Source organism: Trachinotus anak, unplaced genomic scaffold, assembly GCF_046630095.1.
Source record: "Trachinotus anak isolate AG129_WGS33_773 ecotype Australia unplaced genomic scaffold, CSIRO_AGI_Tana_v1 ptg000032l, whole genome shotgun sequence".
NCBI classification, from domain to species: domain Eukaryota; kingdom Metazoa; phylum Chordata; class Actinopteri; order Carangiformes; family Carangidae; genus Trachinotus; species Trachinotus anak.
Window position 1 is genome coordinate 17,794,566 of NW_027273883.1, and position 18,737 is coordinate 17,813,302.

At 39.2% G+C, this 18,737-nt stretch overlaps 1 protein-coding gene across 2 annotated transcripts in view; it reads left to right on the plus strand.

Annotated features, from left to right (window-relative positions):
• Positions 1-18,737, plus strand: part of cdkal1 (CDK5 regulatory subunit associated protein 1-like 1) — a 224,692-nt gene that overhangs the window by 167,308 nt on the left and 38,647 nt on the right. For both annotated transcript variants that reach the window (XM_071468175.1, XM_071468177.1), the window contains exon 12: positions 4,084-4,146. In XM_071468175.1, the coding sequence (XP_071324276.1) occupies positions 4,084-4,146 (63 nt within the window). The remainder of the gene's footprint in view (positions 1-4,083; positions 4,147-18,737) is intronic.

An 18,737-nucleotide genomic window follows, 5' to 3' on the forward strand; every position in this document is an offset into this window, starting at 1 on the left:
GTATTTAGGTAGTGTCATTAACTCTTAAGAAACCATAGCTAAGTCAGGGCAATCGCTCTCAAGAATTGCATTTCTTGTCTCAGAGTTTCACAGTATTGTGCAGATACTGCTACTTTAAATAAGATAGTGTCATGTAGAACAACAGTGGTGAAGTGTGTAAGTTTTTGCATGTGTGCCCCTGTCTATACCGGTCCTGTGTGTGTTTGGAGGCTGCGTATGAGTACAAGTGTATACATCCATGTAATGTCACTTCCCCTTAGACACCGCACTCGTCTCTTGCGGCAACAACAGATGGACGTCATTGTAACCACCATCGTTCATCATCACCACGTTGACAGGTCCACACACGCACACACACGCACACACACACACAGAGTGGCTGCGCACTTGCTGGGTTGTCACTAACACAACCTCAATGGCATGCTCGATTAACTTCTCTGGTTGATGGACTACATACGTATACACGTACACACACCCACACACACACATATACCTGTACAGAAACACATTAATGAAGCTCTTAGAATTAAAGATACAGTGGAATAGGGAAGATGACAATGAGTGGCTGAAGAGTGGCCACTTTTACACTGCTCAAAATACCTGCTAAGATCCTCTAATAACTGGCTTTTGTCAGCTATAGAAAAGGGTACAATCAGCATTCACACCTGGGTCAGAAGACTGCAGTAGACACAGGCTCTGACTCCTATTGGTATTGATGTAAACTCACTTGCCCAGTGTGGTGCTGTCAAACCCAAGACACTGCAGCTACACTGGGCTCAGGGATCCAAGGGAGCAGTGTAGCCCCAAAATAAGTTCTAAAAACACACTCACTGATTGAAGTGTCTCATACGGAGGCTTCAACAGGAGCACCAACCGGGGATGATATGCAACGGATTCATTTTACCAGTTTGCATGGCAGCTTGCATCTCACTCTTTCTCCCCTGCGTCTGAGTCTGTGTGTGTGTTCTGTAACTGCATGTGGTGACATTGTGTGTGTCCTCTCAGGAAAAGTCGGCTGGCAGTGTGAAAGGAGGAAGTGGCCTTTTTAAAAAAAACCTGCTTATACTGTCTAATTTTGGTGTAAAAAGGGTATGAGAGAAAGTTTGACGACCGGAACCTCTGACATTTGGCAGAGTGATCATAGATTGTGTAGATGCTTCACTGTTTTTTATATTGATTAGATCAGTCTGTATTAACAGCAGGTTCTGGTTGTATTTGTGCAAGTTTCTTTTGTGTTTTAATCACATTGTGTCATGTAGTAATTTAAAACTACTGCAATACTACTGTAATACATACTGACAAATCCAACCTGGCACGATAAAGGCAAATGCAGTGCAGAGTTTAATAAAGTGCACTTTCATTACTAGTTGATATCTATCAGTTATACTCAGTCTCATCCTTACACCCTTACAGAGCAAGTGCTGCCTGTTTCAACTTGCCTCCCACAGCACATTTTACACATCTCCACATCACAAGTGCAGCCCTTCTCTGAGTGACTACTGACCAGTTCCACAAGTGCAAGTCATGGTGTAGTTTTTGCTCAAAGGCACCCCGACGGCAGGCGTTGTTAGATAATGAGGACAGTCACTCTCCCAACATCTTTTTCCACACTAGTCAAGGAATGTAAACTGAGGATCTCACTATCACAAACCTTTGAACCTTCATAGGAGTGGCAACATCACTCATGTTGTCATCATATCTTTTTTTAAAATCTGTTTTGTTCTCTCTGTCTCCCTCTGATTTTCTGTTTCAGTTGTCTCCTTTCCATGTGTTTTCATCTTTGCCTTTGAATTACCTTGTATTTGGCTTGTTTTTACACCTTTATCCATTTTTATTATACAGTATGTGTTTGTGTGAGTCAGTGTGTGAGCCACTGTTGGTATTTGTGCCTGAGGTGTGTGTTTTCGTAGGCATGCACATATGTGTGTGTGTGTGTGTGTGTGTGTGTGTGCTATTGAACTGGATAAATTCTGAAGGGACCTCATTGAGGGGTTTTGAGAAATCCTTACCTGCAGTTACATCTTTCTTACAATTCAACACACACACACACACACACACACACACACACACACACACACACACACACACACACACACACACACACACCTTGTTTTACTATATTTATGGGCATATGGGCAATCAAGCTCAACCCTAACCTAACCCTAATTCTAATCCTAACCCTAAAACCAAACCTTAACCCTGAAACAGTCAGTTAAATTTCTGGGGTCCAGAACTGCAGTCCCCCACGAAGATTTCAGATACCACAAGTCTAAAGGGCTCCCAGTTTTTCAGACCCCATAAATATAGTAAAACAAGCCCTTACACACACTTGCATGTAGTTGAGCTTCACTCAAAAGGGAATGATGGTGAGAGTGATGAAGGGATGGCAGAAAGAGCGAGAATGGTGTTGAGGAGCAATGATTAGAGGATTGCTCTCACCTGAGGCGCTCCAGGCAGAGGGAAAGAGCGAGTGAGAGATTGTGATGGGACAGGCTTATAAGGGGGAGGATGGGCAAGGGAGTGGAGACAGAATGATTAGTATGAGTTTTCCCTCTATGAAGAAAAACACAGGGAGCGAGGGAGAGGGGAAGCATTGAGGGATATGTGGAAAGCCAAAGAAAACAAAAGAAAACAGGGTTTGGAGATTCTGGAGAGCCCTTTGGCAGAGAGAGCGAGAGGGAATCGGGATGGTAGATGGACAGGGCCAATGATTACAGGATTGTGAAGAGCCATGGGTGAACATAGAATAAGTAAGAGAAGGGGAGATAAGGAGCAAGGGGAAGCAAAAGTAGTGAAGAGATACACTGATGGAACAAATAGAGAGAAGGGCAAGGAGTGATGAGAGGTGTAATGATGAAGGGATAGGTCTCACTAGAGGCAGAGAAACAGAGAGAAAGTCAAACAGGCAGTTGGCTGAGGGCAAGGAGTACAGTTGCCACCTTTAAGCACTCCAGCCATGGTACTCTTATTTCACCTTCCTTCCACATCTTTTCTTTAACACTTCACTGTTAAATTTTTTCTTACTTTGGCCTTTTCACTCTTGCCATCCATCTTTGTAAACTTCCCGACACATAGTGTACAAATTAATAGATTTTTTTTCTCCTTCTCTGCTCTTCTTCTCCACATCCTCAAGCTGTCTTTTCCTTATCGTGAAGCTGTGTCTGTCATGTTATAATGATGCCTGTGTGCGATAGCAGGGTAACTTGTAGGTTGTCTACACCCCATATGCACGAATCTGGCCTAAGGACATTGAATCCAGCCCTTTACATACTAACACTGGAAAACACAGAGGCAGGTTAGATGAGAGAGAATGGCAATGAATGCATACTCCCTTTAGCCACAGCAGCATATACATATATCCTTCCCCCTTAGCCAGACATGGCCTAATCAGCGAGCTAATTAGCGCTCTTTGTAACTGCGTCGGCTTCATGTAACTGATTGCATTAACAACTGCCACACATCAAACAGTCATGTCTCACGCTTGTGCATCTCATTATACATTAAGGACATGCAAGGTTAAGGCCAGACTTTGAGCTGGAATAAAATGAGAAAATGAGAAATATTTTCTGCCCCAGCTGGTGGGCAAATCACTTCTTTCCCTTCTGTTCATTCTGTATTTTCAAGGCTTAATGAATTACTCTGGGCATTGTTCTCAGCCATGGTCATTTTATTCCCTCTGTTTAAGTGATCCAATAAGTTAACGTGAGAGATGTGCTGTATGTCCATATTTATAGCATATGTAAAGACAAGCAAAATAGTAAAAGAAAATGTATTCAATACTTGAATACAACTGCCGTTAAGCAGACAGTGTGCTGCATATAATATTTTATAAACTTATAAACTAAGCTTTACACGTTCACAGCACCACAAAAAAAGCAAATCAAGGAAGACAAGAAAATTCAGAGGAAGTCACCATCATCATTTATGATTCTATATGAATGGGTTTTACTATTGCTTCAATCTAATTATATTCAACTACCTGCAATTAAATATAAAATGATCATTATTTGTCTTCTTAGCTGTATTTTACATACATATTCTGAGTGGCTTTTAAACTTTAATTTTCTTTTCTTTTTTTTACAGAAGAAGCAGAGGACGAAAGAGCTGTCACATCTCTTCCACTCTTACAACCCCTACGACCACAAGGTAAGACATCGTTCACTGGTTTGCTCTTAAAATAAGCTGGTGTTTAATTTTTTCTTCGCAATAAGGTGATTTATTTTATCTGCCTATTTCTTAATGTGGAGAACCCTGAGTGTTCAGACTCATTCAACTCAAAACTGCAAGCTTTCACTTAACATCAGAAGTTGTTTCTTTTTATGGCTCTAAATGAGTTAGTTGTCTCCTTTAGATGAACGCCTCTTGTCAGCTGTCTAGTGGATGAGGACAGCTCAAGTGCCCCTGATTACATTGTGAGTGTGTGTGTGTGTGTGTGTGTGAGAGAGATTGAATTCCGAAGTCAGAGATAGATCTCATCAACTGTGTGTGCGTATATACCCCTGTATTTTGTGTGTGTGTGTGTGTGTATGGGCCCATACATTATGAGGTTAACATCTGACAGTGGACTGAACATTGTTCTCTTTAGCCATGCTTAAGATTATAAGATCCTTGTGACAACTGTGCGTGCGTGTGTAAGAGTGTGTTTATTTGCTGAGTTCTTACATAAAGATGTCCTCCTGAAACTGACAACATCTGTCACCACATTTTTCTACTGTTATGAAAATGAAAAATTACATTTTGTCAAATTAGACTATCTGAGATCCTTGTGCATGCAAGGCGGTGGCCTTCTACTACACTGAGTGCTGTGAACATGTTGTTGATTGAAACATTTTTAACTGGTGTCACACTGTGCCATGTAGTAAGGCTTTAGCTTAGCCTAGTCTGTTTTAATTCATTTTTTTATATGATTCTGTACCTCTAGAGGAGCCTGTGCCTGTGGTGCAGTTGTTATATGTTACACATTAATTAAAAGGATGTGAGAGAGATCACGTTTTTACTCAGGCAGGCGTGGATCTTTGCCTCCCACACACTCAAACACACAGACACACTTACAAGCTGCACTAATAATAATACATATGGAACACACATGCACGTAAGTGAGTGGAAAAGCACACCCCTAACGCAAACAGGGAATGTGAATTGAGCAAAGTTATCGGAGGATATCTTAATAATACATCAACACGTCTGCATCTAAATTAGACACTTAATATTTGTGAACATGCTTTCTCCTCAAGTATGATTCCCAGAGGAACTGAGCCATACTGAGCCTGTTGTGCTGAGCTGCTCCATCTTACAGATATCACTGCACACTTAATTCTTATACACCTTTTTGTGATCACTGGTTTTTGTGTTTTTTGTTAACATGATCCATTAAAGTTTAGATTGTTCAGTGAGTTCAGTTATGCTGCTGCAAATGTCCTTCAACGTCTCACAAAGCCAAAAAAGAATGTGTCTGAATATGTTGCACATTACAGATCACTGACATTTAAACATCATAGACATTTAAAATAGGAATTTCATAACAAGTTGTTATGTTACACAAACAGTGTCAGTTTTGCAGTGAAATTGTCCATCTGTGTGCATGTGGATTGGGTGTATCGAGTGTTTCATTTTCAAAGGACAGATTTTGTGTGAAGTGCCACTTCACACAAAGGTACTGTATTGTCTCTCCAGTTCTTAGACCTCTTAATTCAGTCTGAGCCAGTGTGCAGCTTCAGGTCCTCAGAGACGGAGCCTCTGTCCATAGGGCTAAGGATGAAACATTGCTGCAGCCAGAGTCCCAGACCCTGTGAAATTCCCTCTCCTTGAAGACAAGCGCAAAAAAATCAGTCTAATATTAGAACTCCACAGTGAATACTTATTTATTTCAAATTTCCTCATTTATTTTATTCTTATTTACAGCTATTTTGAGGACAAATAAATAGCTGCTGATAAATATGATTACTCTGCTGTGATATGTCACATTTGTATCTGTATAACCTCATATGTTTATGATCCCCAGTAGAGTAAAATGTAACTTACTGATAACCTTGCCTATGTCACTATATTTTGTGCATAAAATGTGTCAAAACTAATCCTGTCATTTTATATTGTGTCTGATAGGCCTCATACATAAATATTTTTAACTTATTCCTTTCCATAGATTGTGTAGATGTACAAATAAATCCCCTTTTGTTACAAAGCCAGATAGCCGTGAGATATGATTTAATGATAATAAATCTAATGTCAAGCATGCTTCCTCCCAGATCAACCACGGTTCTGCCTGTCCTTGCCCATGTCCATACAGCGTGGAAATGTTGAGGCAAAATAGCTTGTATTAAGCCTGTATAGCCGTTAGATAGAAATAAATGAAGTCAGATAATGTCCCTCATTTTACATTAAATTCCCCTGGGTGTCTGGCCTTTTAGCTTACGGTTTATGTAAGGATATTATGTGTTTACTAACACATCTGTGTGTGTGTGTGTGTGAGGGAGAGAGGTAGATAAAGAGAGGGGGGAGAGAGAGAGAGAGAGAGAGAGAGAGAGAGAGAGAGAGAGAGAGAGAACACACAGATTCAGAGGGAAGGGAGAAATCAGTGTCTTCATAGCCATTACTGTTAATACACATCCTCCTATAGGTACAAAAAGGTCATTAATAAAGACTGAGTCGGGGGATGGGGGATGGTGGGTTAGTGAGGCTTTATTATTCCATAGCTCCAGGCTGCCAACCAAATGAAACAATGTTTTTAAATGAACTAATTGTTGTTTTTTGTACCAAGCTTGTTTCTTAATCTCCCGTGGCTAACTCTGAATCACAAATGGGGAAAATGGCTAGTTAAACGCAAGCAAAAATGGGCTGTCAATGAGAACAAATATTAGTTTCTTTTGTCTTTGTGTGTTTCATTTCCTTTTGTCTGCCTTTATTTTTTATCTTTCTGTCTCTGCCCTGTCTTTTTTTTCCTCTGTCTCTCCATATTAAACACCATTGTAATGTGTCTGAGTTAGATGTTTTTTGTCTACATATACATGTAGACAATTGATCTGGTGTGTGTATTTTTAAGAGCCAGAAGTGTGTGTATGTGTGTGTGTTTGTGATGATTAATGTGAAGTATCCTATAGCCAGATGGTGCTGAACAAGGCCCATCCATCAGCGATGAAAAGACCAGTGGGCAGAAAGCTGGCAGAGCACTTTGTCTAGGGCCAATGCCCTGCACTGGACACACACACCCAGACACACTACACACACACACACACAGACTCTCTATGGCCTTCACTGTGTAACCCACTGAGCCATGTTTTAGCCTTTTGTTTTGAATACAGTTTTTTTTTGCTGCCTGGTTCCCACATGAATGGTGGTGCCTCACCCTTGAAAACAAATCTGGTACGGTCTTGCACTGGACACGTCTGCAACCTCTTCTGGTCCCAAGGCACAGTTTAAAGGTCACATATTTGGATTTTCTAACATAGAAGCGCACGATTAGTGTTCAGATGAGTTGCTTAAGAAAACGTGAACTGCACTGTTAACCAGAGTGGATACACGTCTGAAAATTGTACTGGGAACACAATTTAAAAACCAACCAGAGTAAGCTGCATTATGAAAATACTTTCAGTTTTACAGTTCCACCTTTCTTCACTTGAAGTCAGACACATTTATAAATGGGATCATCCAGCACAGCCAATACTTTCCACCTTTGGTCATAGCTGAGTTTCAAGTTGTTACTGTGGGACTATTCCCTTTTTAATTGGGGGATTTTAAGCTGGTGACTTTACAGTCTGAAGCCTGCTCTGCTCACCTATAGGCCTCTGTTGTGTCTGTCTCTTCAGTTTACAAGTAATTATTCCTGTTTTATTCATCAATGAGATAGTCAGGGGCGATTTTGCTTTTTATTTCATTCTCCTGTGCAAATGTGTGCATGTGTGTAGTGTGAAAATGCGTATGAATGCACCACACACGCACAGACTTTTCTCCCTTTGCAGCATCACAGTGTCATCTGGTGTAAAGTTTTGCTCCCTGAAGGGTTTGCCCTTCCAGGTCGTGGTTGTGAAACTCCCATCATCCTTAAGTCAATCTCAGCAAACTCACCGTGTGTGTATGTGTGTGTCCACACACTCAGCTGTTTCTGGCAGAGCTAACAAAGCCTTTCTCCCCTCTCACCCCACACTGTCATATTCTCCTGAGAAAACACATACGCGGACACACACATACATTCTCCATGCTGTGTTTATAGGCCTGAATGACAGGGGTGACAGTTTTCCCTGCGGCAAGAGAGGAGGGACAAGCTGTCAACATGGCCCATTGCATCTGCCCAACCACACAAGACACACAGGGAGAGAGAGAGTGAGAGAGTGAGAGAGAGAGAGAGAGAGAGAGAGAGAGCAAAACAGAGAAAAGCAAAGCTGGAAATAGGGAGGGAGGTAGAGGTGGCTAAATGAAAGGCTCATAATAAAAGGGTTACAAACGAAAGAAGGCATTTGCAGAAAATAAAACACTTAATTACACTCAATAAACTTTCCCCCTTCAGTTATTCCGAACTCCCAGTTGGCCTCATAGAAGTTGACATAATTATCATTTAAAGAAAATGAAAAAAATGTTAATTAGTCTTCCAATTGTGTCTCTCTCCAACAGATCTTTCTTTTTTTTCATATTTTCTGCACGTTGCTAAGCTAAACAGTTAGTATTCTGCTTTTTTCCCTTTTGGCATTTTAATTACTTTTATTTGTTGAATGAGTTTTTTAAGCTGCTGTTGTTTTGCATCGTTATGAAAAGCTAACCTCCATCTTTGTCAAACTTGACATTTGTTTGCGACCCTTTTTTTCCCCTCCTTTTCGGTTAATTAACTGGCTATTCAGGGCAAGACAAGGAGGGAGTGGAGGGAGGAAAAAAAAGAGACAGAAATATTGTTTATGGTGATTTATTTTCTTGCCACATTCTCTTAACTTGTCTCTCCACCAATCTGTCTCTGTTTCTGTCTGATCTGTTAACATTTCTTGTCTCCAGGTTCTTCATGACTCTTTAGAAGGAGTCTGGCAATATTAGATTTAAGGCTTTAAAAATATTGAAAGTCTTTAGTGTTGTTAATTGAGCTCTTTTGTTGCCACCATACAAAGAAAGTTCATTTTGTTGCCATTATTTTTATCCTGAAAACTGCCAAAACTGCACCATCAGTATTACCATTGTGGTTGCTTTTGTTGTTGATTTAGGTTGTATTCTGGGAAAAGTTGTCACTGTATGGGATGTGTATTTCTTTACTGTTACTTTGGCTTTTATCTCTTTTCTTCATATAGTTTGATGTGGTGTATGTGTGCGTGTATCACACACTGCCTGAAAGGAAGTGTAAGCACATGTTGTGAGATGCTTCATCTACCAACTGAAGTCTACCTTGTAACTTACAGAAGCTTCTGATGAGCTGGTTAATTCATTTACTTACTAAGTAAATATCATACTGAGAATATGAGCACATATAAACACCCTCAGAGTGAGGAGAGCCACACAAACTTACACACACACACACACACACACACACACACACACACACACAACACACACACCTTGATCCTGTGTATCTCCATTAATTCTAGACAGAGGGTTTGCCAATGATTTCCCATATCCTGTACATGAGACACACATATACACACACACACACACACACACACACACACACACACACACACTACATGTCTGCTCCTGACAAATTGTGTCCTTGCTCTCATCTGCTATCCGTTGGGTGCTACTCACATAGGTGCCAGCTGGTGTTCAGGGACCTAATCGATCTTCCTCTTGGGACCAAGTGCTCCTTAAACCTGTAGAGTAAACACATAGCTGCTTCTTTCACTTCTGTCAATGATGTCGCAGCCATGCTGCGACCACACTGCATATTGTTTTGGCATCTGTTTTGACACTTCATCCCTAAACATTAGCCATTGTGTAATAATGCATGTGTTGTTGCAAGTTTGACTTTTTTTAAAAGGAAATCTGCCAGCTGATGGGTATCTGATGAATACTGAGAAGAGTCTTTTTATCCCAAAGAAGACAGACAAAAGAAACGGGTTGTACAATTCATAGGTTCCTCCTTGGCATCTTTAGGTAGACTAAGATGTGTATAATATCCCACTGTTCATGGTAATATTAAAAACCTCCTGTTTGATGTCGAAGGCAACAGAAATTGAACTAATTGAATGAGACCATTGTGTGTGTGTCTACATATACACTTAGTAATGCAATCAAATATAACAGTCCTACCTTCACCACCACAATTACAGCCTCCAGAATGATCATAGAGTTGAGGAAACATCTCTTTAACTGAAAATTGTAATCTTCATGAAAGGAGGATTTATTGCAGCGCTGTTGTACTAGACTGCATTAGTTTTAGCTAGGTGTTTCCAATAAACTGACAACTAAGTGTACGTGTGTGCACTGATATTCCACCCACATTGCAATGCTTCTTGCCAAACACATGATTTTCTTCTGCTACTGTACGGCAGAGAATTATAGCCATGTATACATGCTCTCAATCTGTCAAGGTTACACAACAGGGACTTCTGCAGCACATACACATGTATGGTCCCAGAAAAGTACAAACACACGTGTGAGTTGCCATAATTACTTAGTGCATTTGGTGCCAAACAAAGATTTGCCTTTGAAATATTCCCAGGTTCTGTATTTTTTTCTAATTTATGCAACACTACACTATAGCTACATTTTATTTGATCTAAAGATGCACATAAATGACATTCAGCTCTTGCCAAACATGGCATCCCTAAACATTGTTTTAGGGTTTTGTGTTTTTGTTTTTAAGTCAGACATGTTAAGGACTGTTAGGATTTTTGATCCTGCCTATCCTCAAAGTTTCTTATCTGCTTTACTTTTTACAGACACACCTGACATTTAAACATATAAACATATGTAAGTATTTGTCGTAATGCCATATTATATTGACAATATATTTCTGACTTTATAGCAATCTGTTAAGGCTGTCTATATTGAGAATGACAGTATATTGACTTAGTTTGCATAGTTTGCTCCCTTGATTAAGAAAGTACAGTCCATCTCTATTGCCTCACATTCCTGACAATCAACTTTTTCTTTTATTGTAGAGATAAAGCCTGTAGCTATCACTATTTCCATATTAGGAAGTTGCTACCTTTAAAATAACTCTTAGCTTTAGTTCCTGGCCATGGTTTCACATAATACAAGGCCAAGTTAAAATCACACACACAAACTCACATTTACACATTGGTGATACTAGAGGATATACACTTGACTCAAGTTATTGTCCAATATGTGAGCTTTACTGTCTGGTGCAAAGTCTCCTTATGGGTTGCACTGTAACCTTTAAAAGGGACATCCATAGTTAAGTAGGGCTGAACAATTAATCAAAATATTATGGAAATTGCAATATGGTCAAGTGCAATATCCAAATCGCAGTGGCTGCATTTTTTTTTTTTTGATAAAGGTAAAATGTGACACAACACAACATAAATGAGATGTTACAACGACGCCCCAGCCTACAAATCATATTCTCCAGACGTTTGGTACAAAACCCAACAAAAATCATATCATCTTCATTTTATATTATTTAAGTGAAAATTAAATGCAAAATTACCATTCCATCTGCAATCATGACTCATTGCAATACCTGCCAAAATAATTGTCTAATTTTTTTTTTTTGCATATCATTCAATCGTGCTGTTTAGTATCTCTTATGTTTGTTTTAAATGTGGATGCAGGTGTAGAATCACATTTTGCAGCAACATACTTTTTTTATGCTTAAAATTGAATTAACATGCTTAACCACTCCTGTACGTGCCACAACATTGCAAAATCTCCTCCACTGTCTATTTTGAGAATGGCTGAAGCGTGGACCGTGATAAGAGTTGGTTAAGTTTGTGTTCATTTTTTACAGTCAAATCCTTCTCTGCACCCATAGGAGAAGTGAAAGTGTGGAGCCAACAGTTTCTGAGGTGTTGCCAAGTTCTCTAAATTAATGAGCTACTATTTGCGATGCAATTATGACACAACATTGCTGAATCTTAAGAAAACAAAACCAACTGCTTATCTGGGTCAGACACTTCTGTTCAAACTAAGGAACTAACTTATATATATTGTGTTACTCTCTTTCATCTCTAAATTATGTGTCTTTGTGTGTTTTCTAACAAGTAGAAATTAGAGTTTTAACTTTACGCTGACAGTAACAGCCATTTAACCTAGTCACAATAATAACAGTGGCTGCTGTAAACATTTCAAAGCAGTCAGCTGAATCTTTCTGCCTATCTGCCTTTCATAGTCCCAAGGTTGTGTAGCCAAAAAGGAAAAATAAAACGTATATTGTTGTTGTATTTATATCTACTTTGCCAGCTTAAAGAACGTTTTATAAGTCCCCTTATTTGAACTGAATTGAATTGGGAAACGGCTTTTTTTGCAATAATTTTTCAAGCTTTTATAATGAAATTCCAATAAAATCTCTGCTCTTTACCTTCACATCTTTATCCTACTGTTCCTTTCTGTCTCTCCCCTCCTCACTCCCTCTCTCTCACTCACACTCCGTCTTTCTCAAAGTGACACAGTGTGTGCTGTAATAGCTTGTTGATTGCTTCCATTTGTTGGGCCAAAGGCATCAAGCCTGTGTGTTATTCACACACATCAACAGAGACAAGTACACATACACACACACACAGACACACAGAGGAAGCCATGGTTTGCAGCTACCTCTTTTTAACAGCATGTTATGTGACTGACATCTGAATGTGTGGAGGGAGAGAGAAAGGGACAGAGAAATGAATTGGGGGGGGTATTAGGGCTTGTGTTGCTAAATGGTTTCCTAGACAGGAGTGTGAATGCTTTCTGATTCAGTCAATAGGTCTTCCATTCAGCCAAGCTCATTTGGAAAGAGGTGTGTGTGTGTGTGTGTGTGTGTACCCCTCAATATTCTGCACCTGCTGGGCTGGCTAAGTGGATTCTTTCAATTCTTAAATAAATCATATATACCATATATGATAAAGTATATTTTGTCTCTATACTTTACACATCCTGTGAGTAATAGGAGCAACGGGTACTGACCAAGCTATAAGTTTCATCACAGCTCAGCGTCACAGTTGATATGCAGAATATGTGTTGGCTTCAGTATATGTGTCATTCTGTAAATTCATGTGTCTGTGTATGTGTGTATTTATGCATGTATGTATCTATTTGCTTGCCATGATTGTTTGAGTTGTTTCAAAGTTTCGACTAACACTGACCCTCGCTTTGTGTGAGCATGCAAATGTTGGAATATATTTGTTTTTGTGTATTCATGTATGCAGGCTTATCAGCCTTAGTAATTGTGTGTCTGTGCCTGATTGCTTAACATAGCCTGTCATTAGAAATATTAGAAGCCTGATTCAACGAAACTCACTACAATCTATATGGAAATTCAGATGCATGGTTTCGGGCTACAGACTAAAGCCGTGGTTGGACTTTTCTTCCTTTCATCCTGGCTTCCAGCCTGTCTTCTTTGCTTCCATGCTGTTTAGGGATCTCAACTTCATCTTGGTTTCATTCCATGTTGAGTGCAAACAGCCCAACCTACAAACTAGGGATGCTCTTTATTTAGCACATAGACAAACACATGAGGGAAAGAGGAAGCGATTGAGGTGCATAAATTGAGTTCTTTAGTATGTGAATGTCATGTATGTTTTAAGATTGGCCATTGCATTCACCCCTTTCACTTAAATCCCATCTTATCACAGTATCACACATTCACAGTCACACACACTTTGTCAAGACAGAGGACTAACTCAGCCAATATCTGTAGGATTAATCCACTTTGCCTTGATAAATGCAACCTACACCAGTTTCTTTGTTAGCTACTCTAGCTTCTCATTTAACAGGCTGTGGAAAGCTTATCTTCCATTGTAAATTACATGTTCACACCGTTCGAAATCTTGCATTTCCTCATTGATTTTACTTGGTGGTTGCAGAGCTTTTATCTTGAGTAATGTGTGTTTACAGGTTATCCACTTGCCTGAAAGAACTTCCAAGAAAGACAGAAATTCCAATATTTGACAGTTACTTTACTTCACCTGAAGACCTTATAGATTGTAACGTTAAAAGTACCATAATATAATGCTATTTGTTTAGTTTTTTCTCCATATTGCTTTGACACGTGGCCTCACCCTGTTGTTTATTACTTTTCAAAAGAAAAAAAAAGGTCCTATAATAAGTCACACTTCAAAGTGTAATTTTTATAGACACAAGCTTTCTTAAATGCCACTGACATTGCCCAAGATAAAGAGGTTTAGTGCCAGAGTTTGTTCGACTCATCTATCTCTTCATCTGTGTGGGAAACCACCAGAGGCTAACAACATCAGTCTGACTTTTCACTCCACATCTGCCTTCCATCTGTTAAGTCAGCAATCACTAACTAACCACACACACTCTTACTGCACACACAGCAGTTCAGAAAGAATCATATTGTCAATATGTGCACATAGTGTGTTTACATTGGGATGTACTAGAGCTGGGGATCTATTCAGAAACTGCCTGTTTGTTTCTGCCATTGATTCCTGAAAAAGTAAATTTGGAAATCTTTAAATCAGTCTTAATGGAAGTGTGAATGTGCTAAAAATAAAGATTTATGTCACAAACACATTTTTGTCAGCTGCAGTTTTCAGTAATACCAATAAGTAGATTCTTAATCAGAATTTATAAAATTTAAATATTTTAGTTTACTTGTATTAAAGTGATCATTATTTTCTGTGCTGTCGATTTGTTGAACACCACAAACACAAAAAAAAAGAAAGAAAAAGTGGCTTGCAAATGGCCAGAAGGGAAAAAAAGACTTGGTCAAGTGTTTTACAGTAAGATTTTATGTAACTGCATTATTTGATTTCTTATGTACAGGTAAACATAGAGAATAGTGACTTTACACTTTGGATATACATGTTTTAAGACAGGCACACACACACACACACACACACACACACACACACACACACACACACACACACACACACACACTGCACACACGGCTCTGTAAATGAGCTGTGTGTATGGGGCACAATGTGGAATCTACTGTAAAGGATTTATTCTCATTATAGCTGAGCTCCAAAAACTGGGGCATAGCAGGGGGGGAAAGTGATACTGCAGGCATTGTGTGTGTGTGTGTGTGTGTGTGTGTGTGTGTGTGTGAGAGTGAGGACTAAAGAATCTTGATTTTACATGAAGGCGGTAGAAAATAGTGACAGCAAATGTGTTTATTGTGCTTTTTAGCCTTGTTCAGTTCTTTGTGTGTGCATGTGTGACAAGGATTATTCCCAAGTTGTCATATCCTGATGTCTTATATATAACTTATTAAGTATTTATTTCTATCCATATACTGTTAATTGAGTTTCCTGAGCATTCTGAATTATTGTTTTCAGCCTTGTGCTGGATGTCAGGTAGAATAAGATTGATTTGTACACTAAAAGCTAATTTGTTAATCAACATAATGTCACTGTACTACAGGTGTCTGCAGGGCAGAGGCTGCTGCTTTCTTCGAATTAGTCCGGTTACAGTTACAAATTCTCCCTTCTCCCCCCTTCACCTCTTCAGTGACTTCATAATTATTGACAAATTTGTTTTTTAGTTCCAAACTAGAGACCATCTTGTGACAGGATCACACAGCTGTGATGCCCGTCAACATGTTGACGTTTTAGCCCATGAGTAGTCATTACTATATCATTATACGAGCACTCAGTACTCATAGGTCAGACCACACTCACCTTGGAACTACACACCTGTGAAGTTTCGTGACTGTAACTTCCAGATTGTGACGCTATCGTGATGAGAAAATCTGTCCACAGACAGACAGGCATATAAACACCTGGCAACCTGTAGTTTGTGTCTCCACGAACACATTTTGTATGATGACACACACACGGACTCACAAGGTCACAAAACCAGCCATGCAGTCACAGCTGGTAATCATTTTATTGATGTTATCACTCTGAAACAGAACGTAAGCAGCTTCTCTGCCAGTTAAAATTTAAACAAACAAACAAAAAAAAAAAACACACACACATAACAAGAATGTACAACTATAAATCTTCTTAAGACATCTCTTCAATAACCCAGCTCTATTTGTACACAACAACGATTAGGTGCAAACATAAAACTGCTGGAACCATGCTGGAACTGGAAATGGTGTGTCTGTTGTACGTCATTCAGGTATTTATTTGTTGAGTGACAGAGAAAGTGAGTAAGCCATGAGTTTGAGGGAGTGACTATGATTGATAACCATATTAAACTGATATTTTTAGTAATTAATAGCAATGACTATTATTCCCTGTGTGATTTAAAAAAAAAAACAACATATAACCAGTAATTCCCAACATTTCCATTCTAGACCCATATACCCATATTCATGTAATTTATCAGAGATGAAGGGAGACATGTACTGTAACTGTGTGAAGGCAGGGAAATCCCATCCCTGTTTACAAAATCAGCAGAATCAAGACATTTTAAAAATACCTTCTCTTCCATCCTTTATTTGTTGAGATGTTTTCTTTTTGTAGTGTTTTGATAGTAGCAGCTTGTTTTCTTTGCTTGAATCGCTTTTTTTGTCAATCTTATTTTGCTATTGTAGCGCTGCTGTAAGAGTGATATGAACAGACCAGCGCCATTACTCACCGCTCGCTCAAAACACCTTGGACAGATTTGGAAAAGAAAGCAGAGCATCACTGAAAGATAAAGGTTAAAAAACACAGCTAGAGCTTCCACATACTGAAGTGGAGAAAGTGAGACAAAAGAACAAAAACAAACACCTCAGGAAAAAAAAGAATGAACTGAATATTTATGGAAACGAACAAAAGAAAAGAAAACAAAGACCCTTTTCAACAGCTTTGACACCTATTCGCATCTGTGGTCCTCATTTTCATTTTTCTTCATAATCTTGGGTGAAGTCGTCCCTCAATGTGTTGTGTATAGATTAGTGTGTTTGCTTGTTGTGCTGAAGGCCTGTTAATTGGGTGTTTGGGGCTAATAAATAGCTGTAATTAACAGGCATCGTTAGATGAGGCAACAATGGAAAAGCTCTGGCAAACCAGTGACAGGAAAACAATGAATTACAATCAGGAAACGTTCACCTGGAACTTTTTTATTTATCGGTACATTTAGATGAAATGGGTAGCAAGGTCAGTCTTAGTGAAACCAATGAATTCTCTACCTGCTCACATGCTGTAAGACAGTCCTAATGATAGCACTAACGAAACATCCTCAAAGTGAAATATAAACTCTTAGTTGGCGTACAATTACATCTCAGTTATAGTGTGGAATTGCGTCACTGTACAGTGGTGTAAAGACTTCAGCTTTGGTGAAGGTGTCTAACATTTGATTCAGCTTCTGTTTAAGATATGGAGACAATGTGTTTGCAACTACACATGGGGAAAAGAGAGGCAGGATATATGTTGTGTAAAGCAGGTAGACGAGTAAATCTTAAGAGCATTCAGGATTGACTTTGCTTTAACCCAGTGAGTGCAGCTGATGGTCCTGTGCTTTTCTAAATTCTCTTTCTATCGTATCCGGACATTTCTTCTTTCATCACCCTCAGAAATCTGTACATTGGTACAGACTGTGTGTGTGTGTACATTTGTACAGATTGTACTCTGTCTGCTGTCTCTGCTGATTGAAAACCGAGACTCCCATCTTTACCAGCCTGGCAGTTGTTGCTGTCTCATCCTTTCCTCGCTCTTCTCATCTCCTTTTTATTCCTACTTAGCTTCTCTTAGAGTCCAGACTTGTCGAAGCAAGTTATAGCTGTTTGATGTCCTGCCAGTGAAAAAAGTGGACTCTAAGCCCATTATACAGCTAAAGCATCAGGGATTTTCTTTCTTTTGACTACAGCAGCTTATTTTTTCATCTGTGGTTGTATTTTATGCCTTGGAAAAAGCTAATAAAAAGGTGAATGGGCGCAGGTGAGGCTTAAACATTTGCTTCATGTCTGTTCCTTTGTCACACCCACTCATTTGATGGGTCCTCATGCACGCCAATAGGGCTGTTATACAATATGGTAATATGGTAATTATCAGATTATTGTTATTGTAGTGTAATATACAGTTGTTATATTTATATATACTTGCCTAACTCTTTTTTGGTGTTTTGAATCTACGCATGGACTGAACAAATTACTGAGTGATGTTTCAGTTCGCATACAGTGGCGGTGGACAGCAATGACCTGACCTGTCCCTTTTTGTAAGCGAATGGATTTCCTCGTTCGGACCAACAAACTAAACAAAACTAGTTTCTTCACGTAGCATTTTCCTCCATTAGGTTACTCGCTCTGTATCTAACTAACATAGTAATTTCACAAACATTTACATAATTTCCATAAATCAACAACCAGACCTACAAATCCATTGTAAATTAAAATGACCTGGACTTAAATTTCTCTCTCTCTCTCTCTCTCTCTCTCTCTCTCTCTCTCTCTCTCTCTCTCTCTCTCTCTTTGAGTCACACATGTTTTTGTCAGACTGGTAAAATAAGTCCATCTTTCAAAGGAAGGAACAGTGCCCTAAGGGCTTGTCAGACAACTTGATGACATGATGCTTCTGTTGAAAGAAAACAGGGAGGATCAAATGCATAATGCTTAATGGCCACCTGCGTGTGTGTGTCTTAAACTTACTCTTACAGTGCGGTTTGCAGGTTGAATAAAAATGAGGAAAAAAATGTGGTACTAGAAGGAGACACAGAGAAAGAGACAAATATCAAAGCAGATGCACTACATTCAAACTTTTGTTCAACTAAGG